This window comes from Eulemur rufifrons, chromosome 7, assembly GCF_041146395.1.
Source record: "Eulemur rufifrons isolate Redbay chromosome 7, OSU_ERuf_1, whole genome shotgun sequence".
NCBI lineage: Eukaryota > Metazoa > Chordata > Mammalia > Primates > Lemuridae > Eulemur > Eulemur rufifrons.
In genome coordinates this window covers 72253980-72281432 of record NC_090989.1, presented here as the reverse complement: position 1 = coordinate 72281432, position 27453 = coordinate 72253980, and the positions used below count along the sequence as shown (strand labels likewise).

Here is a 27453-nt window from a genome sequence, read left to right as displayed (position 1 = left end):
TGGATCTCACCCTGGAAGTGGTCCAGGGTTCTAATGCCTCACAGGCAACAATTTCCACTCACTGCCCTAGGTGGACTTCAAGCTTTCAGTTTTCCTTGGCAAGTAAACATTTTTTTCTAGATCACCATTTCTCAGGAGGAGCAATGTCTCTGATACAGGTGTCTGCCAGCCTAACACGTACCTGAGGCCTCATTTCCTGTGCCTACATAAGGGAGCCCAGTGCTCAACTGTCAATGCCTGTGTCTGGTGCTGATAATAATCCCCCTTGAAGCACACATTATCAGTTCCTGTGCATCTCTATGAATATAAATTATCTTTTCATTTCCAGCACATGGAGATTTCCCCTCTTCGGTTTTGAGTTCAACTATGCATTTTGATTTATTCCATGTTGTTAAATTCTTTCTAGCAGATTCACCTATTTTAAATAGGAAGCAGAGTCCTTTTGTAACAGCTCAGATTGTAAGAGTCAAAGACTTATCATTTCAGCATCAATGTTTATTATGCTTTCTGTCTTTAACAAATGATACTTTATAGGAATAACATTAAAATTGCATAATATTCAAAATTAGACCATAGTCACCATAGTTAGAACTATGCAAATAGGACATTAACATGACCACACCTGTCTGATCCCCTCTAAATGCCAAGCATTCAGTAATTGAAAGTCTAGCAGGGCCAGGCACCATGCAAGAAGCTTGGGATAGAGTAGGGAGCTCACTAGTTATCTGTTCCCAACTTAAAATCTTAAAGGAAAAATACATTTTTAAAATAGTCGATCCTGTTGCTTTAAGGAGAATTCAAACAGATATTTTGCATAGAAATCTGCAAACCACCAGTTGGGAAAGCTGTTCTTATTCCCCCTTCTTATTTTACAAACGAGAGAATGAAGCCCTGGCAGGAAAAAATTACTTTTCTGATGTTACACACTCATCATAATTCAACCAGACCCCTTTCTTCTAACTATTAAAATAGCCTTTCTGGAAATACAAAGATACAGACATAACTACTTTTGAAGTTGCAATTTTAAATAGGTAAACCCTAGATTATTCATAAACATAATTTTAGCAAACTTAAATTGAAGATTTCCAAAAGCAACAGAGTAGGGATTCATTTTCTTCATTTTACCAAACAGTTCTTTAAGATATTCTCTGGCACAAGTTTACATTCTGACTTAAGAAAACCACATTTATTTGTTCTTTGTTGTTTATTTTTAATCTTCTTTCCCCCAACTCCACAGAATCAAAAGCACTTCTTATCAGGCTTCAATCCTACCTTTCCCAAATGACTATGTAACAAATATTTATATATGACTATCAAATAAATACATTAATAAATACAAATGAAAACACATAATCTAGAGATAACCTAGCAAAATGTCAAAAATGTCCCTTTGTAGGGGTGGGAGATAAATGGGAAATCTCTATACTGCCCACACAATTTTACTGTGAACTCAAACAGCTCTAAAAAAAAATAAAGTCTATTTTTCAAAAATGTCCTTTTGTACTCTCATATCTGAAAAAATAAAAGGAAGAAATATAAGGACATGGGGAACACTAAAAAATCTCTCAGTCTTTTTGGAAATCTTCAACAAAGCAACGATATTTATAAAGTGCCTCCTTCCCAAAATGCCATGGAAATCTCACACACACACACACACACACACACACACACAAATAAATAACTGTAGATTTTTCTTAAGGATGCTTAACATACGTGAGGATGCTTCCTTATTTACCCAGTTAACAATATTGATATCTAGTCACTGCGCTTTGGCACCAATATGCTCTCAGGATAAGTCAGTAGGAAGAACACTACACGGGGAACCAGAAGGCTAAACCCTAGTCCCCGCTTTGCGACTTCAGCAATTCACTTCATTACTCAGTTTTCTCATGTAGGACTAAAGGAGTTGGACTGTCAAGATATTTTTTGTATTTTGTATTCTATGGTTTTAAAACAATAATGGTGGTAATGATAGGGCCCTGACTTATCTTTTTATTAGGTTTTAGTTATTGGATACCAAAAAATAGATTTTGAACAGAGTCAAACAGTATTATATAACATATTTTACAGCTCAGTGCCTGGAGTAAAAAATAACCGGAAATTAACAACGAGATTTAAATTGAAGGCTGTGCCAGAAATCTCTAAGAACACTAAATCAGTTCCAACTTTAAGCAATAATCATAAATATCCACTAATAATTAAGTGGGTGATATGTAGTTTCAGTTCCAGGTGCCCAAGCTTCCCTTCCTTGTCTCATTATTAAGAATTATAATTGACTGTGCTGCAGATAGTTTAGGCAAAGCATATTTCATCTGTTTGCTTAATGGACTGGCATCTTGTTGGAATTCAGAGTTCTAGAACTTAATACTGGTTGCAAGATAATTTATAGTTGTCTTCAGCATCCTCTTTCACATCAGGAAAACTCTCAGGCTATTTCAAAGCTTGAAATTTTATACACTGTCATTTGCCTAAGTGAAAAAATACCAAACCACATTCTAGAATCTAGCAAAGGAAATATAGACAGTGGCTATCAAAGTAGAAACTCACAGGGGAAAATAAATAATCTAAACTGTAAAACATTATGAAAAGGTAACAACTATGTTATTTCAAAAATGATATTCATGTATAGAAATTCTACTTATGATAGTGAGATAATAAAAATAACTCAGGGAAATCAGCCTGTACTAGTCCAACAAGGAGTACAGTAGAACTTCTTAGATTTCTTAGCACAACAGTTTTGAAAGCAGTTACTTCATTTCACCAGAATGATTTTCATCTCCCTTGGGGTCTAGCAGCGATGCAAAGGATGCTGCATTCTATGCCTATAGTTATACTTAATAGCAATAAAATGCAAGCCACATGGATGTTTTCTAGTAGTCACATTTTAAAAAGGAAAATATATCAGTGAAATTAGTTTAATAATATATTCTATTTAACATAATACATCCCAAATATGCAGTCAATGTAAAAATTATTGAGATATTTTACATTCATTTCCTTTATACTAAGTCTTTAAAATACACTATGTGTTTTACCCTGACAATACACTTCAATTTGAACTAGCCACTTTCAAGTGCTCATAAGCTGTATGTAGCTAATGACTACCACATTGGACACACAGCCTTAGATGGTTGAACAAGTTGACAGATATATTTCTCCAAAAAGCACCTCATCAACTCTCATGTTAATACAAAGCAACAATTATTTCAGTGACCCATAATGTGAATACTGAGAATAACAAGGCACAGGTAACCAAAGACCACATATGCTCTGAAAAATACATACCAAAGGAAGGTGCAAGGCAAAAATAATGTCCTAAGTCTGCTGCCTGCCTGCCTTCATTTCTTCTATCCTTACATTGATCTTTCTTCCACCAATACTCCGGGCTTGGTACTATGCCAAGGAACACAACTATGAACAACACAGCTATAGTTAGTGCCATCATGAAGTTGACCTTCTGGTGGAAAAGAGAAAATTTAAAAAATAATTCTACAATTAATTAATTAATTACAAATATGAGAAGTGTTCTGAAGGAGTCCTGGCAGCTATGGAGAATGCACCTTACCTATCTTTAGGGACTCAAGAATGGCTTCCCTCATGATATGACATTGAAGATGAGTCCTAAAGAAGGAAAAGGAATTAGCTAAAGGGAATGGGTAGGTAGAAAAAACATGGGAATTGGAAAATAATAACATTCCACACAAGGGCAGAAGAAAAAAGGTCCAAGAGAAAAAAGGACTTTGATGAGTTTAAACAATTGAAAGTGTGTCTGGAGTTAATTAGAGACTAAGAGTATGGAAGGTGGCCCAAGATGAGTCCAGATTATTCAGAATGCTAGAGGCCATGGTGGAAAAAGCAGTGTAAAAGCAAGGGTCATTTAGGAAATTCTGAATAGAAAAAGCAAAAGACACGTGGGACACACAGAAACGGCAGCCTAGGGTAACGCACTTGTCCATCAACCAAACACTGACACAGTGTTCCATCCATACCCAGGCTAGCTGCCCCTGTTCCCACCTTACCGATGGTATGGAGCCTCAGATATACTGTAAAAACCTAAACACCACTGCACAAATTTAGCCTTTGCTTTTATCTACGTTTTGTCCAAGAATAAAAGCCTTTCTTTTCTTACCAATTATTGTGTGGTTTTCTTCCCTGTTGCCTATAGCAATAACAAAACACATTGTTAGAAAAAGCAAAGTACAAAGTCTCTCAAACAAATCAGCTGGTTTACCCAAACAATGGCATTTTTTCCTCCTTCGCTATTACTAACCTAAAGCAATTAATCAATCAGAGAGGTTAATTCTAAATAAATTATAATTATGTAATAGTTATAATTCCTAGTTATATAATGCATTAATAATTTCCCTTAAATAATAAATTATATTAATCCAAAATATATAATTATTAAATTTGAGTTATAAAAATAACCCTATGGGAGAAATGCCTATATTTTAAACTTTTGACTTTGCAAGGAGTAATGAAAAGTCATTGGGAAGTTTTAAGTATAAGACTGATGTCATCTAATCTGTATTTTAAAAACTCAGTAGGGGCTGCTAGAGAGAGAACAGATAGGAGGATGGTCAGGGAGACAAGTTAGAAAATGACACTAACAACAGTAGAACAATCAAGAGATGACAGTGACTTGGATCAAGGAGTGTTTATGAAGTCAGCAAGTAGTTTAGGATGTAGAATTGTCTTGACTTAGTTGTTAATGGCATGTGGGCAGAAAGGGAAATGTGTGGGAGGGCAGTGAAAATAGAAAGTGGATGTATGTAACCATGGCACAGCCAGACTTTCTTATAAGATAATAGAGTCAGTCAATCCTTAACTGGTCTTTTCCCTCCAAAATAACATCCTCAGTATGGCATGAAAGACAAAATCCAGAGTTTATACTTCCCTGAGCTTATAAAGAGCCCTTTCTCTTTGTAAGCTGCACTGATCCTGAGCTCGGCGTGCCTCTACGAGATATTAGGGAGCCCATGCGGAGCTGCATGTGCTAACCTGCATCCTTGCTCATGTTTGTAGCCTTTGCACTGTTCATATGTTGGTGTGATAGCCAACCAAAGGGAGAAAAGGCAATCTTAAAACAAGTCCCAGTGGTCACTCTCACCAGTCTTTGAGCTCAGGTAACCTTTGTGGTCAGACCTCCCTTAACATGACAAGTTTGATTCCGAGGTTTGTGATTTAAACAAGATGCAGAATTAGGGCATTATTTGAGAAGGAAAACATTAGAAGAGGAATAGATTTGGGAGTAAATCTACAAATTCGGTTTAGGATATTTTTAGTTGGAGGCACCAAGTGGAAGTTGTATATACAGGTTAAGAACTCAGAAGAGAGATCTTGACAGAGGATATAAATGTGGCAATAGTTAACTTTTGAGAAGTAAAGCCAAGATAATACACAGAGTGTTTAGGACCCAGAACTGAGACCTGAAAATCTCTAATGACGGAACAGGAGAGGATAAACTGACAAAGGAGACTGAGGGGCAACCCAAAGATGGGAGTAAAGAATATTTCAAAAAGAGGGATTGACCAGCAGTGTTGAGTGGTACCAAGAGGTCATGTAAATGAAGGTTGGAAAGCATCCACTAGATTTAGTCAATGAAAAGTCATTAGTAATGATGGAAAGAGAAGTTTTGTTGGTATTGAGTATAGATGCCAGATTAGAAAGAGATAAAGTGTGAGTAAGAAGTGAAGAAAAGTTAACGGTAAATACAGAGGATTTTCTAAGAGGTTAAACATCAAAAAGAAGAGTGGTAGGCACTCTTTCAATCTTGAAAAAGGATTGGGGCTTGTGGGAAGGTTATTTGACATTTTATAAAGATTTAAGCATGCTGAATCGAAAACAGTAAGAATCCAGGAGAGGGTGGTTGACGGGGATGTATCTTCCCTATGAAGGTGGGAGGAGATGAGACTTAGAACACAGGAGATACCAATCAGCTAGAAGAAATAACATCTTCATTGTAACAGAAGGAAAGAAAGATAGAACAGATGTCAATTTGCTTATTCCCATGCAAAAGTGTTGAGGAGCTCCCAAATGTGGTGCCTCCTCTTTATAGCAGGTAATTCTCAAGATTTCCAATACATATGTGAAGATTTTTAAATAGAAAAAAGAAAACACACACACACACACACACACACACACACACACAGAGTATCTCTCAGACTACACTGACTATCTCCTGAGAATGGCTTCTTTACTGAGCCACCACAGGTGTCCCACCGCCGGGCTCCAGGGATGCCATTCATAGATGACCATGTGAGTGACATACCCCTAGAATTGACTGTGTAGAGCACCATCCACATGGATATACGAGATGGTCAGTTACCTCTGTGTACCTAACGCAGGCAAGAAGGGTGAAAAGGGACTATCTTAACTGTCAGGAGGACTTCACTCAATTCCTAACTCCGTCACTCTCATTTTGAGTAAGTCACTTATCTTCTCTGTTTTACAATATCCTCATCTGTATACAGTAACAACAGATATGTAGGTAGATAGATGACAGATTGATTGATTCAATGAAGAAGGGAAAATAAATGACTTTTCAGGAAGCATGTGCACAGACTCAGTTATGAAATGGCTTTCCACGTTTAAGTAAATTTCATGTGTCTGCAGCAGTGAGTATCCACAATGACCTGAGCACTATGCACTGAGGCTATATGTAAAATATCAAGTATCTCATTACCACTGGGCTCCCTCTGTTAGTGTTTATTTTTATTTTATGATATAACAATATATCTTATATTTATATAGATTTTTTCCAATTTAAATAAAATTTTAACATATATATCCCATTTGTCCCATAAAACACATTTTTAAGGTAGGCATTATTCAAACCCAACCCTAATATTTGTAGGACACAGGGAAAGAGAACAAATGGAGACCTAGATGCCATATGTTTAATATTTAAACTTAAAAATCAAGGTAACTAACTGGCAAATAAAATATGTTTGGTTTTAACTTGACCTCCCTAATTGAAACAGATTTCTTGGGATCCTCACAGTCTTTCACCAACTAGGGCAGGACTGAGAGAACTCAAGCCCCAGTTCATAGTACAGATCTCTTCCTTTCCCTCCCCGGGCTCCAGTCAACCAGCATTACCAGAGGCCTTATATGGATTCACAGGGACACAAAAGCTTATACATCCAAGCACCATCCATACTTCCTGCAAACAGCTTTGGAGAACCTTCAGGTCTAGGGGACACACCTGCTGCAGTGCAATTGGCCCTTGGAAGTCAAGACAAGGAAGAGGCCCACACAGCTCCTGGAATGGGACTCAGTGATGTTTGGGTAGGGAGTTCCAGGGTTCCACATATGCAGAGTGTGGCACAGAACGGGGAAGCAGGGGCTCCCAAGGAACAGGTCACTTTAATCCCTTGGACTCCTTGGCCCTGGAGAAGAACATGCCCAGAGGAAGGTATGAGTAGAGTCCAGGACAAAGGCCTCTGTATAAGAATAAAAAGGAGTCATTACTGTTCTTATTAAACTATTTTAACTGGGATTATTATTAAACTATTTTAACTAGGGTTATCATTAAAGTAATTGGGGTTCAAAAAGGTTAAGCACCTGTTACTTAGCCCAATTACTGGAACATGTTAAGTTTCCAATATGGGGTGAATAAACAAAGAATAAATGACACACACCTAATTAGTGGCATTGTCTCTAATATGAACATAATCTTCTCTTTCTCACTCCAGAGCTAATTCTGCAGTTCCAGGCTGACTTAATACACACGGCTATGTGGGATTTTATGGTTTTGAATACACTTCTTGATAGCTCATTCACTCAAACATTTATGTTCATGTTAGTGTATAAGTATACATGTGCATATGTGCGCACACACACAACACACTATATGGCTAGCTGCAGTTTATCTTGGGAACATATCTTAAATACAGTTTGCAGAAGTAATTTTTTAATTTCCATTTCATTATTTGATTTTCCCCACACAAACTTCATCTGTCATAAATTCTGAGTGACTTATGACCTGGGGATTCAATGCTTATAAACCTCACCCTCCAAAACAATATTCAAATCTCATCAAAAATTACTTTTCTCATTTTCTTAAATTTATTGTATATGCAAAGTTCTATCTCCCAACTGGAATCCAAAAGAATAAAAATGAATATGAAAGTTAAAGGAAGGATCTGATATAATCATTATTAGAGTGATTTATATAATCTATATTTTTCCATTTTTCCTTCGATACACAAGGCAATGCATGAACAGAAACAGAAGTGTCTAAAGAACACAAAGTGAAAATGATCAATTAAGTACAGAAAAAAAACTATTTCTGACCTACCCAATAGAGAGGTAACTCTTAGAGACACAGCCTTGTATAATCTAAAGAACACTGGAATTACAGTCAAAAGCTGGGAAGGCAAAAAACAAACTAAAGTTTATTGAACACTTACAATATTCCAGGTACAGGGCTAGGGCCTTTGTCTACCTTATTGTTAAAAATATCAGACCTTCCATTTGGTTCACATGAACCTGTCTGCTGTTTCCTTATCTCTAATATGAATATCTCTATAAATTGTACAACATAAATAAACAGCAATGTGAATATGAAAGGGGGCAACTGCTGGTGGGGATCTCCACTGTGTTCAAGAAGGAGTGAGTATACCCCTCAGGCAGTGGGTATACCCCCTGCACGTCTGTGGTGCTTCTGTCTCATATATGGTATCTCTGCACTGCAAATCCTAGGATCGTAATCAGATTCCATTATTTTCAGTAAATCATAATGTGCCCTGGCCTCCCTGCCTATGGGAACACCCTACAGAGGAGCTGGTTAATATTTTATGATATCTCAGAGGAAGAACTTGAATGACATCTCATAGTTGGCCCTTTTACGATTTCACAGAATAGATGTGACAAGTCCCAGATCGGTTGGGAACTACTCAGGAGCTCAGAATTTTAAGGTTCAGATGAACCAAAAGTATATCTAACCATGAATAGATGACTAGACATCCAAAAACGTCTTCTCTTTTTAGGTTGGAAGAAGGAAAATGGCTTATTAATAATGTAATTCGGAAAATCAGGTCTGCTTGAATAATCTTTGATAATTTTTTTAAATATATTTTATTTTATGTCTTTTTTCAATAAATCAGGATATTTTCAATAAAAGAGTAACAAAATAAAAATGTCATGACTTTAAAGTGTGATTACAGCTACTCTTAATTATTTTATGTAATTGAACATACATAAAACATAAGTGTTTATGAAAATAAGCAAAGACAATACCAATCAGTACAATGGAATCTCAACTACAGAAAATGAATCACTATATCAGAGGGTATTAGGATTTATACTTCATTTAATTTAAAATATGTGAAGTTATAGAGATTGATATATAGATACTATATATGTATATATTTTTTTCCTCCCAGGGAAATATAATCATATGCCAGATATTTTACCAGATGTTACAGAGGTTGCAATTAGAAATTAGATATAAATCATACCCTAAGAGAATTAAGTCTATTAAGGGAGATATATAACTTGCAATCACATAATTTCCATATAGTAATAAATGTAATAAGGTTGAAAATAAAGTATAGAAAGTAAAATAAAAATTCATAAATTGGTACCATTTGTTTTTTATTTAAAGTCATCATAAATTTATATTTTAAAAACATTTCACATTTTCTAAAGCAACTTGCTACATGATGCCAGACTATGGAACACTATAAATAAATATTCAAGTCAGAAACATAAATTTTAAAAGATATTCAGTTTTTAAAAAAATTAAACATGGAAAAGAAGAAAAACAAAATAAGCAAAAGCTTTCACTTATGTCTTAGGAAATACAAAGCAGTGTCAAAATTTTGTTACTTATTTACTGACACTGATGTCTATAATATTAAATTATTTTAAAAAGCCAAAAAATAAGAAGGAAACCAAGGTAACCAAGAAAAAAAAAGATATTCTTATAATGAGACAGAATTGAATGGCAAACCAATGTGAAAAGACTTAAACAATACATATTCCATAATTTTCCCCTGAGATCTGGAGCAATCTGGACTGAGCATTTCCTCAAGGGGAAGGTTGAGATGGCTTACATATATTTTAACGCTATCCTTTCAGCAGGAGTACTTTTTTTTCTACCCCTGAATTTTAGAAAGGATATTGAGCATTCCTAGTCTTTAGTGTTTAATTGACTTAGCAAAATAAAAAAAGGAGCAAAAGTAAAAAATTTAGATCAATTTTACATTATTCTGGTTCTACTTAAAATCAATTTAAAATCTTTGTTTGACACAAAAGGTTAATAAATACGCATTCTCTTACGACCCCCTTTGCAAAATGCATAATTTCTATGAGAGTTTATAAATCACAAGTATCAGGTACAAGCTACAATTAGACTAAATGATGGATTTGTTCAATCCGAGGAACAAATGATGAAAAAAATATTATATTTCTGATTAAGATCATCATATCCAGGCAATAAAAAGAACTTCCTTTAGTTAACTATCATGTTCCAAGGTTCTCATTTGGATTTTAAAATATTTAATCTAAACCAAGAAAGGCGCCATGGTAACCTAGGTATATAAAGAAAGAGCTCTACTATAGGATGACTCATAATCACTGACTTAGTTCACTTAGTGTAGGAAAAATATTCAAATGTCCATGAGTTTTCCTTCCTTAGAACAAAACCAAAATGGCTGCTTAGGTTACAAACTATGTGGAAAACATCAAAATGGAGGGATAAGGGAGAGCCCTTTGTGCCACGTATTTCTGAGTTCCAGTAACTGCTGGGACATGCAGCCATAGTTTCCCTTCTCTATTCATTTATTTGTTCATGTGCTTACCACCCACACTTACTGCCTATTGAAATTCCTCTCATCTTCCTCGGCCAGGATCAAATGCCATAGGGGCTGTGGATATGTGTACTGACAGGATAAAGGGACTGGATGGGACAAGATCTCAGGGAGGCACAGTCATTTGCCATTTAAAAGGTGCTTTTGTAAGCAGTTGAGAACCTTTGCAAAGGATTTTATAGGAAAATAATATGATATTAAGTATGTTTTTAAAAAGTCTACGTAAAGAATGATCAGGGATTCAAGAAAAGAGAGGTTGAAACACCAGTTAGGAGATGTTACAACATTTCAGGTTGTAACAACACGCCCCTAAATTACAGCAAGAAGGATGAAAACAAGATAACACAGAACAAAGGTTGTCAGTGACTGTGCCTGATTCATCTTACTATCCCTTATGGTTCCCAGAAAGTCCTCAGTTAGTACCTGATTAATAAACAAAGAAATGCAACATTACAGCGATAAAATCAATGAGGTGTGTAACTGGATATGAGGCTAAAGAGGAGATGAGTAAAAGATAAGTGGGGTTCCCAACTTGACACACATGAAGTTTGGTGTCAGAAAATTACCAATATTTGCTGTCTCCTAGGTATCACTAGTAATGTTATTTACCGAGATTGGAAACTCAAGATACAAAGCAGATTGGGATCTGGATAAGATAATAATGCATTCAAAGTGAGGCTAGCTGCATTTGAGTTACCAGTGGAACAACTACATGGAGGTATCTAACACGTGGCTGGAAATTTATATGAGGAGGTCAGATGTCAATCTGTGGATCAGAAATATAAAGGAGACAAGTGAAATTAATAAAGATGAGCTTATCCAAGGAGACACCATAATGGAGAAAAGAGAAAAGCATGAGCACAAGGAGGACAAAGAAAACTACTGTCTTGGGATTAGCAAAATGTATATCTCTTCATTACATTAGTTCACAGACTGAAACAGTGAAATGGTGAATAACAATATGCTCAGAACTCTTAAAACTAAGCACAGTAAGGCCCTTGAGCATTTAGTTTACATGCTGTGAAATCTACCTGTGAAAGTGCCTGAATCAATTCAGATGAGGTCTAGACCAACTGGAGACTTAATTTAGAATGCAGGCAAAAACCTCTTATGAACATCCTAAGAGTTCGGTTAACAATAAAAAAAAAATAAAATCCTTACTGTGAAATTATAAAAATCACATTATAATTATAAATTATAATGTAGTTTTTCAAAGCACATTATAAACACCAGCTGCAAGGATAGCTAACCAAATATTACTGTGCAGAGAGATAAAGTGATCTCCTACTGACCTCACAGAAATTCTAATCTAGACTGAGGGTATTTTACTCTGAGTTTATCAGACTAAAACTGGATTATTGTATTTGATTCCAAGTAACATCCTCTACAATATGGACAAATTGGAGGTCAACACACCTCCTATATGAAATATAATTTTAGGAGCTTCATCTCAAATTACTTATTTCCAAATTCAGGACAGGTATATATTTGGTGCCCTAATTTTGACATTAGAAAACTGAAGATCAGAAAGATTCAATTACTTGACCATGCCTTTCTAAGCCTCTAAGTTTGTCAAGGGGCTTGGAACCATATTGTATAAGGAAGAACTGAGAAACTAGGGAGGACTTAACACGGAGGGGATAAGACACGGGAGAGGAAGGAAAGTGAGGTGATGTGGCATAATCAGTTTTGAGTTGTATAAAGCCTTGCTACTCAATGTGTGGTCACTAGACCGGCAGCACTGGTATCACCTGGGAGAGAATTCCAAGACCACTCCCCAGACTTGCTGAATCAGAATCTACAGTTTAACAAGATCCCCAGGTAATTCATATGTATATTAAAGTTTCAGAAGCACTGATCTAAACAACTATTACAGAGAAAAGGGATTAGAGCTTTTTTTCTGTTGTTGTTTTTGTTTCTCAGATGACTTGAATTAAGAAGCTTTCCGAGACAGATTTTGAACTAACTCTAGGAAAACTTCATTTAATAATCAAAGTTGACAGCACATGTCATGGGCAGCCACTGGAGATAGGAAGGTTCAAGTAGAAAGCTGAAATACACATGAAGTATTTGGTGTTCTCTACTCCACTGACTCATAACCTCCTAAAGAGAAAGGCCTGTGTCCCTGTGTCGTTTTCTCTGCTGACCCATACTTCAATACTAGATATGTAGGTAGACAATGGATGTTTGTCCAGTAACTGAAAATGTGATTGAATGAACAGAGATGATAAGGTCAGGGCTCAAATATAATGTTACATGACCTTTAAAGTCTCCTATAACCCTGAGACTCTATGATTATAATATCAATGGGGTATAGTTTCACTTTTAATTTTACCTATGTGTGGGATAGAGCTGAATCAGAAAATTTTACCTGACAAACTCAAACTTCCCAAAGGACCATGGTGTATATGAAGCTGACTCTGTGGATGCCCATAAAACACTGTTGGGTGCCTCCCTCTCTCCCTCTCCATCAGGAGTAACAATTTGGATTTATCTGGTTTTGTTGCACCTACGTCATTGGTAAGATTATTCATTAAACAAATATATTTTATGTGACATCTGTGTGTCAAGCAATATGCTAGGCTTTGTCCTGTAGCATGAAATAGATTAATGGTCATGTTCTACGTAAGGACTAACCTCAAGAAATGACTTTATTGGTATCATGTTCTAATTAAACGGTAAACCAACCAGTGATTCAACAGAATTCTACCTTCACAATCAATTCATATCTATATAGGGAGAAATAATTCTATTATAGGAACCCTCCAAATTGTTTCTCTAAAGATTCCTCACATTTATTTAGTACATACTATGAAGTAGCCTCTAAGTGATTGTTATGACATTCTTTTCAGAAACAAAAAGAGCCCTTCTCATGGAATGGTTAAAATTGACTTTGTGTTAGAATTCAAATTCAGGGAGCAGGCCAAGCTTATTTTTGGTGAAGTAACATGATCAATGGTACAAAAGATAAAACTGAACTTCCCTATATATATCGTAATCATACTGCACACATAAGGGAAAAAATAAAGAAGAAAAAGGTCAGATACCAGTAACACCTATGGGAACAGATGATATGGATAATACACATAAATGAAACTCAAAGAAACTCTAAAATATCATTTTAGGCAATATTTTAATTACACCCTTCCTTTCTAAAGCTTCCAATATTACCACAAGTGAGCACAACTGAATTTCACAAGCTGTTTATAATATTAAATGTTATGATTTTAAGAGAATGTCAAGATTGATATCTAGTAAATGTTGGTTTCTTCCTTCCTTAATTGATGAAGTTCTGATGGAGAGAATATACCTAAAAACGTGTATGAAATCTAAAAACTTGATAATTGAGTCATGACTTTCCTCTGTATATATTAATTCATTGTATTAATGAATTCCAATTCCTGTGTCATTCTCTACTTTCCCACATTTCCATTGCTTAATTTAAAACTGACCTGAAATATGACATTCCACAATAGCTATTCAGAAATAAGTTTCCAATTTTTACTCATTATCACATAATTCCTTTCCTGTTTTTTATTGTTATCTTCTCTTCGAGACTACACTAGTAAATAAATAAATGTATTTTCCATTAAAACAAAAACCAGTTCCACCATTTTATTAAATCCTTCCAGGGCTGAGGTCCAAACTTATGTAATAGTCTATCTTGAATGCCTAATGAAATTCTAGAAACTAAAATGATACAAGGAAAATTTGGAAATATAGTCAATTTATGTTCAATTATATTAATGAATCTAAGAACAAATAAAGAATATAGAAGAGACCTGTTAAGCAAAAATATATTTGTTAAATTTTTGAATTCCATGTTAAATCTAGAACATCATGTCAAATATACTAATAAGCTATTTTCCTATATCTGACATACAGATATTTTGGAATCCATCCACCTATTAGTATTAACACCAGAAATACACATCAAGAATAATAAAGCTAGAAGGAATCTCAGAAATCACCTTTATTTTGAAAATGAGGAAACTAAGCTGAAAAAGAAAAACAACTGCCTCAAGGTCACAAGGACCTGACTCCTGGGTCCAGTGTTATTCCTATGACACCATGCCACCTTAGACTGAATCAAAAACATCTTTTATTCATATCTTCTTTTTAAAAAGGCTGGGTTTCAAACCAAGCAAAAGAATAAATACAGCGGATTGTAGCATACACAGAAGACTTACTTAATGCTGCTATTAATAGCTTTAAAAGAGAAGAGAAAAGAAGAAAAACCAATGAGGTAATAAAGAGTTGACAGAAAGAACCTTTTTCATTAGACCCAATCAATATTGTATTTCCCCATCACTTAGAGCTCCACCAAGGAAAGTGAAACCAGAGTACATACGTTCTCTCAAGGGCATTTAACACTAAAATGACTTGTTGGTCTCAACTGTAAATGTAAGGCCCAGACACAACTGAATTTGAAATCAATGGCAAAGGTTATTCCTCATTAATCCCATGTTAAGAAATCTAAGTCAGTCAAAATAGAAATGGGCTCTTTTCCAAATTAGCTGCAATGCCTACTTCCCCTTGGTTTCTGAGGCAAAGACATACATTAATATAAATATGCCCTCCCCTTTAGTATTCCCATGGAAACGTCCCCCTTCATAAGTGGTTACTCTGCCAAGAAAGAGGTAAAGTCTGATGCTGTTAGGCAAAGTACATACAGAGTGAAACAAGTGGTAATTAGAAGTTGAGTTTGGGAGAAAGGAAAGACATGGTTTTGTGAGCATTCTGTAATAGCCATATATCAAATGAAAATGGACTAATGATATTTTTGTATTTTAATATCAAATAAAGAGAAAATAATATTAGCCTAAAGTACTAATTTCTCCTCGTGCTCAGCATTGTCGTATTTGTGCAGAAATTCCCCGAGAGCCTGACTAGTACAGATGCCATGAGTGCATTAGTCACCAATGGAAGTAATTTTGCTTTGATGAGTTATTTCTGACCACCTACTATGTAGAAAGTATTGAAATGACAAGGCCCTTGCCCTCCAGGAACTCACACTTCAGCAGCAGAGACAGACAGGTACTTATACAGTAATTACAAGATAAGACAGACTAACTACAGACAATAAATACAGATACAAAGCCTGGGACAGGCAGTGATTCATTCTACCTGGGAGGATCTGTGAAGATCTGGCAGAAAAGATGGGAGCCGAGCTGGGCTTGGAATAATGGGCAGGACTGCAGCCGGGTGGATAAATGAGGGGTTGTGTCTGGGTAAGTGAAGGATAGGTGTAGAGGTTAATGGCATCCCTTGAGGAGAAAAAAATAACTATAAACTAAAGGAGCTTAAATGGATAGATGCAGTAAATGTTCTGTGAATGTCAAGAAGGTTGGGGTTGGCTAGAGCAGTATGTGGGGAGAGGAAGAGAAAGAACCTTGATTGTGCTGCCTATTCATGTCAATGATATAAAAATAAAACTGTATGCTCTCAGGCAGGCATTGAACCCACACGTGCATTTTTGAAAGACAGATTGTGGCTAATCTTTTTTTAAATTAAGAAATTATTATTTTTCTTGAAATACAGAAATTAAAGGAGAAACTACCCAAAATAACACAGCAAAACTACAACTTCGAACACAGTAATACAAATCTGGTGGCAATAGTTAACGAATCTTAATTATATATTGTCCTACATGAAAAGGACAAGGACTTTCTCCTTATTTCTGTATCCCATTTCCAAGCATGTGGCATACCCAATAGGTGTTGGGCAATATAACTTGACCATGTATATTTGAAAGCAGCTACCCACATTTATATTGTAGAAGACACAGAACAAGTGGATAGATCTTGCTACCAGCATTGGGCAATGCCCCCACAAAGAGGCAGCTGTGGTGAGCAGTAAGGTGTAGCTTTATGGCAAATTTCAGTCCTTGCTCTGCCTTTCCTAGTTGTATGACCTAACTTACCCGCTATGAGTCTCAATTCTTTCCTCCATGAGGTGGGTGGGTGGATTGCAATGAGCTCTAATGTTTTCCAATTCAAACTCACAAACCCTTTTAGTCATATATCCTACAAGGTGGACCTCCCAAGGTTGATGTCATTGATAAGCACCCTCAAGTTCAGGATATATAATGGCCTGAGACAAAAATCTTAACCAAATTGCCAGTTCCAACAATAGTTTTTAATCAGAATTTCAGGCACCTGCCTGGATTCAAATAAAGAACCCAGGTGCATGAAGCTTGCTGCCCGTCAGCCTTCACAGGTGTGCCCATCAGCTCAAAGGAAACCAGCTCCAGACTCAATGTGGTTGCTTAGGCATGAAACAGTTTAGGTGAAAGTAATGAAAGTCAAGACCAAGGAGTCAACTGGAACCTTCGTCTTCACCAGATCAAAATTCACCCTGACGAACAGGCTCCCAAACAAGATGGTAGCCCCATTAGCAGAATCGTAATGAATAGAACTCTAACTCAAGAAGCCACATGGTCACTGAGAAAATGCACTCACGAACAATTCATAGAAGGGAATTTTGTGGAAACACCAGGAAAAGCATAATTTCAAAGCAAGTTTCCTTCTTGGCCCTGCTTTTCTCATGACCTGTAGGTGGAGAGGGAGGAGTAGATAGAAAGTTTGGAAAACCAGAGCTGCAGAATGTGGAGGTGGCCCAGGCACAATGCTGCCAACTCCTTTCCTAAACAAAAGCTGCAGAGGATAATGGCCCAGGGCCTGACGGGGAAAGACAGGTGAGGCAAGGAGGCAATCAGGGACCCTCTCTGCTTTTCCCTACTGGGAAAGTAAATCTCCAGTCTCTCAGAGAGATAACCTACAAGAAGACTACAGAGGATGCCTGAGTTTCTATCAATATAACCTCCTTTCCTAGAATTCTGCGCTTCTGGACCATGACCTCATGTACCATTTCCTCTTCCCCTCATGGCTCACTGCGGTTGCAAATATCCACTGCAATCTCCCCTGAAGCAATAAAGCACGACAGCAACACAGCATTGACTTCCTCCATAATGAGAAACTTGAGTTTCCTTACAATTTGGGATTCACTTTATTTTCCATCATTTTTATTTACTACTCAGACATGGATGAAGCTTTTCTTTTCCAGCCTCTTTGGGTGATTTGCTGCCCTTTCTTAAATATTGCATATGGAATAGACATTATGTGGACAGCTCTGTTAGAGCTATTTATCCAAAAATGAAATCTGACATCTAGTCTAACCAGATGATTTAAATAGGGATCCCTAACTTTGGTATTTATTTAAGTTTCCCCCGGTTCTTAATTATTTCGGGATTATTATCTGATTCTAGGGTACTGTGAGGGTGATTTGGATCATCTTTTGAATTCACAAAATTAAAATCCAACACTTAAATTACCAGTGCAATAAAGAAAAATCTCTTCTAGAAATGTTTCTTTTTATTCTTTATAATAACTCATACAAGCTTATAGTTTTTCTCTCATGAATTTCTTTCACGTATCATTTCAATCCCCCCTTTGACCTTACTTTTTAAAAGTCTAATACACTGCATGTAGCACACTAGATTTAATTCCTAATCCTTGAAGGGACAGAATAGGCCTAAACTGGGGTCAAAACAAAGACTGATAATTTACACAAGGATTCGTTTATTAGTGCATTACAGATAATTAAACCATGGCATGCAGTTAGGAACATCCAAAACAGGACACTAAGAAAATAGTTTTTGTCCTTGCTGTCTAAGTAAGAAGTGGGCCGGGCATGGTGGCTCAAGCCTGTCATCCCAGCACTTTGAGAGGCTAAGGCAGGAGGATTGCTTGAGCCCAGGAGTTCGAGACCAGGCTGGACAATATAGCAAGACCCTGTCTCTACAAAAAAACCACAAAAAACATTACCCTGGTTATGGTGGCTCATACCTGTAGTCCCAGCTACTCAAGAGACTGAGGCAGGAGGATTGCTTGAGCCCAGGAGTTTGAGGTTGCAGTGAGCTATAATGCACTCTAGCCCAGAAAACAGAGAGAGATCCTATCTCCAAAATAAACAAACAACGACAACAACAAAAGTAAGAAGCAGGGAGTAGATTTGTGTTTCATGTCCCTAGTCATGAGTGTTTCTCTTGGGGGAAGAGAAGTTATACTTGATGGATTTTCAAGCTAAAAAGGCCCTTAGATATCCTTAAACACAGCTCCCTTATTTTTCAAGGAAGGAAACTGAACGCTGGCATTTCCAGCACTGGCAGAGTGGAAAGAAAACTAGATTGGGAAAAACAAACCTGAGTCCAAAGCCAGAGTCTGACATTGGGAAGCCCCAGCCCACAGGACCTCACCATCCTTCTGTGGGAAGTGGAGATACTAACTTAAGAATCCCTGAGGCTTGCCCAATGAGTCAGTATGCCATTTACTCATTGATTTAACAGCAATCAAAGAACTGCAGTAACACAGGCAGTATGCTTGCTAAGTGCTGAGAATGTAGTGCTGACCAGGGCACAAGTCCTGTCCTTAGGAACTCACATTCTCCTCAGGAAGATGAGGCACACAAACACACCACATCATGCAGCACGGTTTGGGGACACTACTAAACACTAGAAAGATTCAACAAGGAGCAAAAGGAAGGTGCTACAGACTGAATGTTTATGTCCCCTGCTCCCCCCAGGAAAATTCATACATTGAAATCCTAACCTCCAAGGTGCTGGTATTAGGGGATGGGGCCTTTGGGAGGTGATTTGGTGATGAGGGCTCTGCCCTCACGAATGAGATTAGTATCTTTATTAAAGAGACCCCAGAGAGCTCTTTTGCCCCTTCTGCAATGTGAAAAAGTAGCATGAAGACTGCCATCTATGAACCAGGAATAGATAGGTGGGTATTAAGGACCTTCAGCATACTGTAAAACTATTAAACAAGAAATAAAACCCAGTTTTTCACCTTAGCATTCCATAGTGCTTTGTAGTTTGGCAATTGCCTTATTTGAACCATATCAACTCTGTGCCTCCCCAGCATTCTTCCATCTCAGCAAAGGTGCAACTCACTATTGAACTGTTCAGCCTGGAATCATCGAGGCATCTTCCTCTCTCGACTCACAGTCTACCTCTTATCAGGTTCTGCTCATTCTACTTCCACCCACTCTTTTATATCCAAGGCTACCACCTCATATTGTTTCAACATCATCTATAGCCTAGACCAATGGTTCTCAAACTTTTTTGAGAACCCTACACTTCTAGAAATTACTGAGTATCCCAGAGTTCTTGTTTGTGTTGCTTCTATCTCTAAATATTTACTGTACATAGAAATTACAAAAAAAGTTTCAAATATTTATTTATTCAAAATAACAAAAGTCCACTAAATGTTAACATACATAGCCTGTTTTAATGAAAAATAATTACATTTTCCAAAACAAAGAAAAAATTAACGAAAAGACTACTGTATACACATGTTTGTAAAACTCTTTTATGTCTTGCTTCATAGAAATCAGCTGGATTCTCAAATCTGCTTCTGCATTCAATCTCTTGTGAAGTGTTGGTGTGGCTCACATACATAAAGGTAACTTGGCCTCACACGGAAAAGGGAGGAAAATTTTAATACCCTTTTCAGATGACTGTGGATATATCACACAGTCCCCACAAAACTCCACTAGACACTTGTGACAGCAAAGTGAAAAAAGAAAATAATTAGTATTATAATGAAATATTTTTATGAAAACAGTTTTGACCTTGTGGATCCAGAGAAAGATGTTCAAGGTCTGTGTCACACTTTGAGAACTGCTGGTCCAGACTGACACACTAGCCTCCTTATTTTCCCTTTGCTTCCACTCTGGCTCCCCTGAAATCCATTCTCTTCTTCAAAGCCAAAGTGCCCATTTAAAAATAAAAGTCACATTATATCACCCCCTACTGCTGACCCTTCCTGGGGTTTTCAAGGCCCTGCACAATTCAGTCCTTGCCAAGCAGTCCAACATCCCCGGTAGCCCTCTCCCTTGTTCTTATTGCTCCAGCTATACTTTAGTTTCTTCAAAAGCACTGGGCTCCCTCTCACATCAATCTTCATACAAGTTGTTCCCTTCCACCTTGAATGTTCTTTAACCCCTCTTTGCCTGTCTCATCCTTCAGAGCTCAGCTTAAATGATTCTTCCTCAAAGAGGCATTTCCTAACCAAATGTTAGAACTAATATCTTCATTTTACAAATCAGCAAACAGAGGCTCAAATATACTAAGAAATTTCCCTAAGGTTTTTACAAATAATACCTCCAGAATTTGAATTCAGATCCCGCTCCAACGTCCACATACTTAATCATTCTGCAATCCTACAGGGCTCTCCTTAACTCAGTGTTAACCTCTTTACCCTCAAAAACATCGGAAGCAATTGTTTATGTTTACAGTGAAGAAAGTCTGTCCCTCTGGGCCAGGTCTCCCAGTAAGTCCTTTAGGTGTCCCAAGTGGCAACCCCTGGTATCTCTGAGGCTCCTGGCATGCAGAGGAGAACATCCGAGCCAGGAGCCTGAGCCCAGCACATAACAACATCACCATAAAACTGCCTCTTTAGTACTGGCCTGAAGATCTCCATCCGCTTTTCCACTTCACTCCTCCTCTCTTGGGGCTCTAGATCATATACAGAGCAAAACAAACCACCTAATCATGTTCCGCATTTCTTGAACTCTTCCTTGGATTTCCCCCAACAATAGTTTCCCAGACTTGAATCAAATTAAGTTATTCAGATTCAGGTCTTCTTAGCCCCCCGCACAGAAGATAGAGACAGATGATCTTCAGTGTGGGAACTGTGGGTCATGTGACAGCTTAGTCACTTTCTGATTCTATAAACCTGAACAAGTCTTCTTGCCACTTTCATGCTTAGTTTTCTTTTTTCTAAGATGGGGCTAACTATTTATACTTCAGTAGATTGCTATAAAGAATAAAGGAAGTAAAAGCTGTAAGGAAACTCTGCAAATCCTGAAGTCAAGTTAGTTGTTCCTAAAATTTGTTAGTATATATGATTAATTTACAGACATTTTGCTTCTAAGTCCTCTCCCTCTCACAGATGCTTAGAAGATGGCGTTGGGATAAGAACCCCTTAGATGTGGTGCACCTTTCTTTGGAAAGGAAAAGTTCTGTTAATTCCATGGGTAAGCCATTAGGTAAAATCCAAAATGTAGTGTATTAAGTGTGTCTCTTTTGTCTAACAAAGCCATCTTTGAGAGTCTTCATAAAATCTATAATAATTCTAGGAGGAAAAGTCTATAGCAAATATACATTATGATGGTGAACTCACGGAACAGACAAGAAAAACATTAGTCATTATTAACAAATTTCCCAAACCAAATCTACAATGTAATATCCATGCATAAATATCCTCTCACCAAGAATAAAAGAAACATGGTGCTATATGAGTAAGCCCAGGACTTTTTAAAATACAAATTTATGAGATAAAGTTAGTTTCTAAAGGTCTTCCAAAACATTTCTATTGTTTTCTCAAACACAAAGACTGCTTAATTTCCTACAAACTGTTTTTCTAATTCTGTTCCAGAATATCAACTTCATTAAAACCATAAAGATTTAATCCTGAGTTTTGGCTTCATGAGATTTCTGTGAGATGAAAGAAATCAAGAGATCATAGTACACCTGCTATTTTAAAATGTTCTTACAATGGAAACATAATTTGTTTATGAGAATGCACTGCTGTAGAGAAAATAGTATTAAAAAGACACATACAAAATATCAAAACCCTAGGGTGGGTTTCTGAAGAGAAAAGCTTGGTGGTTTTTGTTTTTTTTTAACAAACATCAAGCCAAACATCATTTAATTAGGCTGATTTTGTAGTTGAGACATGAGTCATATTTTAAAAGCAAAAACACAGTCAAAGTACTTGCTGTAAACATAAAATATCACCTGTCATATGAATCTATTTCTGATTTATACATTGACCAAATTATTTCAATTTATAAAAATATAATTTATATTCCATAGATCACATGATTACTCCTTATTTCACCTTTGCTGTCATCTTTCTTCTTAAAGTTTCTATTTCCTATGTTTTCTTCCTCTATGTAAAAAGATACATTTTATATTAAAAATGTTGAATGAGTATACTGTCAAATACTATATACATCCACCAAAACAAGTTAGAAAAGTACTGAAATATTTTGAATATCCACAATTTTTATAATATCAGAAACAAGGATTCCAAAAAAATAAGATAAATGAAAATCAACAAAATTTGGTAAAATTACAATCACTTTTTAAATTCTTCATATAGTGTAATTATATACCATAATTTTAAAAAAATAAGAAATGGCAAATAAAACCAAATACTTAAATAATAAAACATCCCTAAAGATTTTTAGGTGAAAGAGTTTTCCTGGTTGATGATTTTTTTAATGTTTAAAGGAAGAAACTAAATTATATAGAAAACTAATAAAGAAAAACACCCAAATCACTTAAAATACCTAGATTTAGACTTATCTGGTTACTCTGTACTTTCCAGAGAGGCTCTCTTTGAAAAGTGAAGGGGTGATACTGGATGACCTCCAAGGTTCATGGCTGCTCAGACATTCAGAAATCCTATAAACACCTTTCTCTTTTTGATTATGAATGCTACCCATTACCTACAGTAACTTCTGAGCCAAAATATATACCATTTTGGATTCAATCATTTGTACAAGTGTTTCTATTCAAAATAAAGCAAATGTTGGACACGAATAAGCCATGTAATTCATATAGATGTTCTAATAGCCTAGATACAGCAAATAAAGTGGTATCAACATTTAAGTAAATATTCTATGGCTTATATAGGCATTTCACACATAAACAATGATTCCAGTAATTACTGTAAGAATGTTCTTCTCTTCATTACAAAGTGCACAAACAAAAATGTTCTAAAGGCTTGTTCATGGTTTAATGACCTCCTCCAACTTGCCAGTACAGGGTCTCCAACATTTCATATACAAAGAGCTACAGCCCACACAGTGCCTAAGGGACTAACTATTCCTGTGCTGTCTATAGTTCTCAGTAATGCATCCTGGCTACATAGGGTGGTCATTTCTGAACTTGAATTGCCTTTTATACCCTAAGCCATCTTCTACAAGTTACCTTTTCTACTTTACCCTATCTCTGTTATAACTATAAAACAATGATGATGATGATAATACTAATTCCAACCCCTATATATAATTCCATCCTTTGACAGAAGATATCTAGTTCTTCTTCACACTACTTTTTTCTGTGTTGTGTTTCAAAGGCACACAAAACAAACAAACAAACAAAAAAGAATCCAGTTCTAATCCCAATTTTGCCACAATCTAGCGGAGTAACCTTAGATAAACCACAAAGTTGCTATGGCTCTAGGATTTCTCATCCCTAAAGGTAAGGATTTTACTGCACAATCTCAGAGTATGTTATCACATTGTGCTCCAGGGATAGTGTTCACAAAGCATCCGCTGTGCACCGTGGCCTTGGAACTGTGTGATGTGAGATCCTAGTCTGCTGTTTCCCATGTTTTTATTCCATGTTATGGTAATTTTAAAATCTAAGGCCTTTGCCATAACTTCAGAATCCCTAGTATGTTTATAAGATTTCAACAGATATATGCCAGAAAAGAAAAGCAGAGATACTGAAGGTATGGGCCGTGAAATCAGAAATACAACCGTGGCTTTTCCCATCTAATACTTGGCTTGGCCTCGCTGCCTCAGACTCACTCTCCTAGAAAGTCTGTTCAATGAAACCTGTGTTTCAGTGACAGAAATGCAGAGTGGAAATTCTTTATCAGGACAGGTTATTCCATTTCACCACTCTACCATTTGTGACTCAGTTTGTAGTTCACAATGATATGGCTTAGAAAGGCTAGTGGTTTCAAGAATAGCTCAAATATCAGGTGAACACAACATCAAAGGGCTTATAAAACAGATTCCCTCAAATAGTTTTCTTTTTGGTGTTTAGCAACTTCCTGCCAATCCAGCCAAAGAATCCTCTCCCGAATTGAGATGTGGAAGGTGCTATCTCTCTATAAATAGGCTCATCCCATGCTATGTGAATCATGGTTGCTGACAGCAAATCAACAGATTAATTATTTGGCTTTGTTAGTAAGGATAATAGCACACTATCATCTTCCCAAAAAGCTTTTCCACACACCACACTCCCATTCTTCTAAGCTAAACTTCAGAACAAACTGAAGTCTGTGGTGTACAAACACACTCATGTTGCCCTTGCACTGGGAATGTTTTAGCAGGTCTTACCATCTCTCTGCCTAATTGTCACTGTGACACTTTAGCTAAAGGAAGTCACCAGTCAGGATGTTCCCTGCTAAGATGAACACTAACTAGACAAAGAGGAGAAGAAGATGACATGAACACTGAAGAAGAAGAACATAAACTCAGAAATCCTCTCTAATTCTCTATTTTCTAATGATATACTAAGGAAAGAGTCATAGGAAGCAACCAATGTATTCCTTCCTTCCCATGCAAAATTAAGTCATGCAAATTAAGCCATGCAAAGTAAGCCATTGCTCATCTCCAAATCAACCAAGATCAGGTGAGTTTATCTCATGCATTCACAAATACAATCCATCCATCATTCTTACTACTTTATTTTTAGCTGAGGGGGCTGGGTAGGATTAACTCAAAAACATAATCATATAATTACCCCAAGTAGAGTGCAAGAACATACTTCAGAGACTGAGATATAACAGTCATATTGAGTTTAGAGCCTTAAAGTTCCCTGTAGACCACATAAGCCCCAAGAGAAGAAGGCCTCCAAATAAATGATCCCTGCACAACAAAACAAGTGATTTTATTTTCCCCCAATATGAATTATTTACTTTGCAGATATAATTCTAGTTTTATAAAATGAACAGGCTACATTAATTGGATGTAAAATAACAGAGACTTTAATAGTTCCTACCTTGGGATCATAATTATTTTTGTTTACTCCTGAAATCTACTACTTTATAGTCATCACAGAATAAGAAAATGAGCCTAGTATAAAGTGGACGATGTCATGATAAACCAAGGGAAAATGAAATGGGATGGCTTCTTCCAAGGCTTAATCTCAAATTTCTAAACTAATTGTGTGCTCCACTTGCCCAGACTTCCCAAGTTGTTTTCCTTACCCCAATGAACCTGGCCTATATGCCTCATTCCCGGAAACCAAAAGAACACCACAGACAGAGTTGCAAAGAGAAAAACTAGTCAACTAGTTTGCACTGGTCACTGGTTTACACAGAGCAGGCTTCCTTTCTAAATCGTATTTCCCTTCACTTGCCCACAGTAAGGGTCCAATATCTGCAGATTGCAAATGAGTCTGAGGCCACAACCCAGAGGATCAACAGTGTAATGGAAGCACGGATCTTTCTGCAATTCTGTTTTCATTCTCTCAAGCTGGGACACTGGCCTGCCTTGAGCTGGGAATCATCACACTGAAATTTAAGGTATCCAATTTCCCTTGGTAAATAGAGACATATCAAAAAGCAATCATTTGAGTTTAAGCCCTCAGAAGAGAATTAGTTTCAGAAAGGCCATGCCATGAAAATCTCTAATGAGTCTGAAGTTTTCTTTATACACCCTGAGGCCGAACTGTGGAAACTATCTTGTTCCCTAAATGTCCCAAAAGTAAGTATGAGTGTGCAAAGAACGGTAATAGGACAGAAAAGTAATGAGCAGAGTCCTTGGAAACCATGAGAATAAATGGAAGAAAAGAATAGGAAAAGGAGATCTAGGTAAAAGGAAGTGAAAGGGCATGTGGAAAGTGGAAAGGTGAGAAATTGATTGGGATGTCTGAAAGATGCAATACCATGTGTTGCTGGAAGAAGAGTTAGAAAAAGAGAACAAATTTAAGTTCATCTGGTGTCTACTAAGTGTCTATTGCGGATCACAAGGGACATAGGGAAAGCTTTATTTATCTTTAGGTCCTCAGTGGGCAGTACAAGTACTTTTACGCTATAGATGGATGGATGGGAGGGAGACAGAGAGGAAGGGAGAGAAAGAAAAGAGAATGAATGAACGAATGAATGAGGTGGTCACTGCCCTCAAGGACTCTACAGGCTATTTTGGACTAGGTGTATCTACACATATAACTCTCTCGTCCTAGTCAAACCCTAAATTGAACAAAGTAAAAAGTGCTTTCCTGAACATGGGACAAGAAGCTATTAACTGACAGGGTGGTTGAAAGAGATTTCTGAAAAGGAAAGGAGAAGAGGGGCCAGAATGGAAGAAAGGGATCCTGGTTCCCTCCCATGAGTGTTCTCAGGTGCTCTGAGGAAGGGTAGAGAGGGCGCCGGCCTCTGGGGAGCCCACTCTCTGGGCTTCTACTGACCTGGTCTCCTCCTCACCGGCCTCTTGCGGCCGCTGCAGAAGCGCACTTTGCTGAACACCCCGAGGACGTGCCTCTCGCACAGGGAGCGCCCGTCTTTGCTGGGGCTGGAGCGGCGCTTGGAGGCCGACACCCGGTCGCTGTTGGACTCCCTCGCTTGCCGCTTCTGCCGGATCAAGGAGCTGGCTATCGCCGCAGCCATAGCTGCTCAACGCGGGCCCCAGGCCCCGGGCTCTACTGCGCTCTCGGAATCGCGCTCCGCCGGGAGAGGGCAGGACCTCGGCAGCCGGGAGGGACAGGACAGGCGCGGGGAGGCAGTGCTAATATTTGAGGAGGCTGCAGTACCGAAAACCCGGCACCCACAAGGTTAGTCAAAGTCTGGGCAGTGGCGACAAAAATGTGTGAAGATCCAGATGT

General features: G+C 37.3%; 1 protein-coding gene across 1 annotated transcript in view; it reads right to left on the bottom strand.

Moving 5' to 3' along the window:
- Positions 1–27238, bottom strand: part of FGF12 (fibroblast growth factor 12) — a 227084-nt gene extending 199846 nt beyond the window's left edge. Inside the window, exon 1 of the mRNA XM_069472776.1 lies at positions 27040–27238. Coding sequence (XP_069328877.1) covers positions 27040–27238 — 199 coding nt within the window. The remainder of the gene's footprint in view (positions 1–27039) is intronic.
- Between the last annotated feature and the right edge of the window lie 215 nt (positions 27239–27453).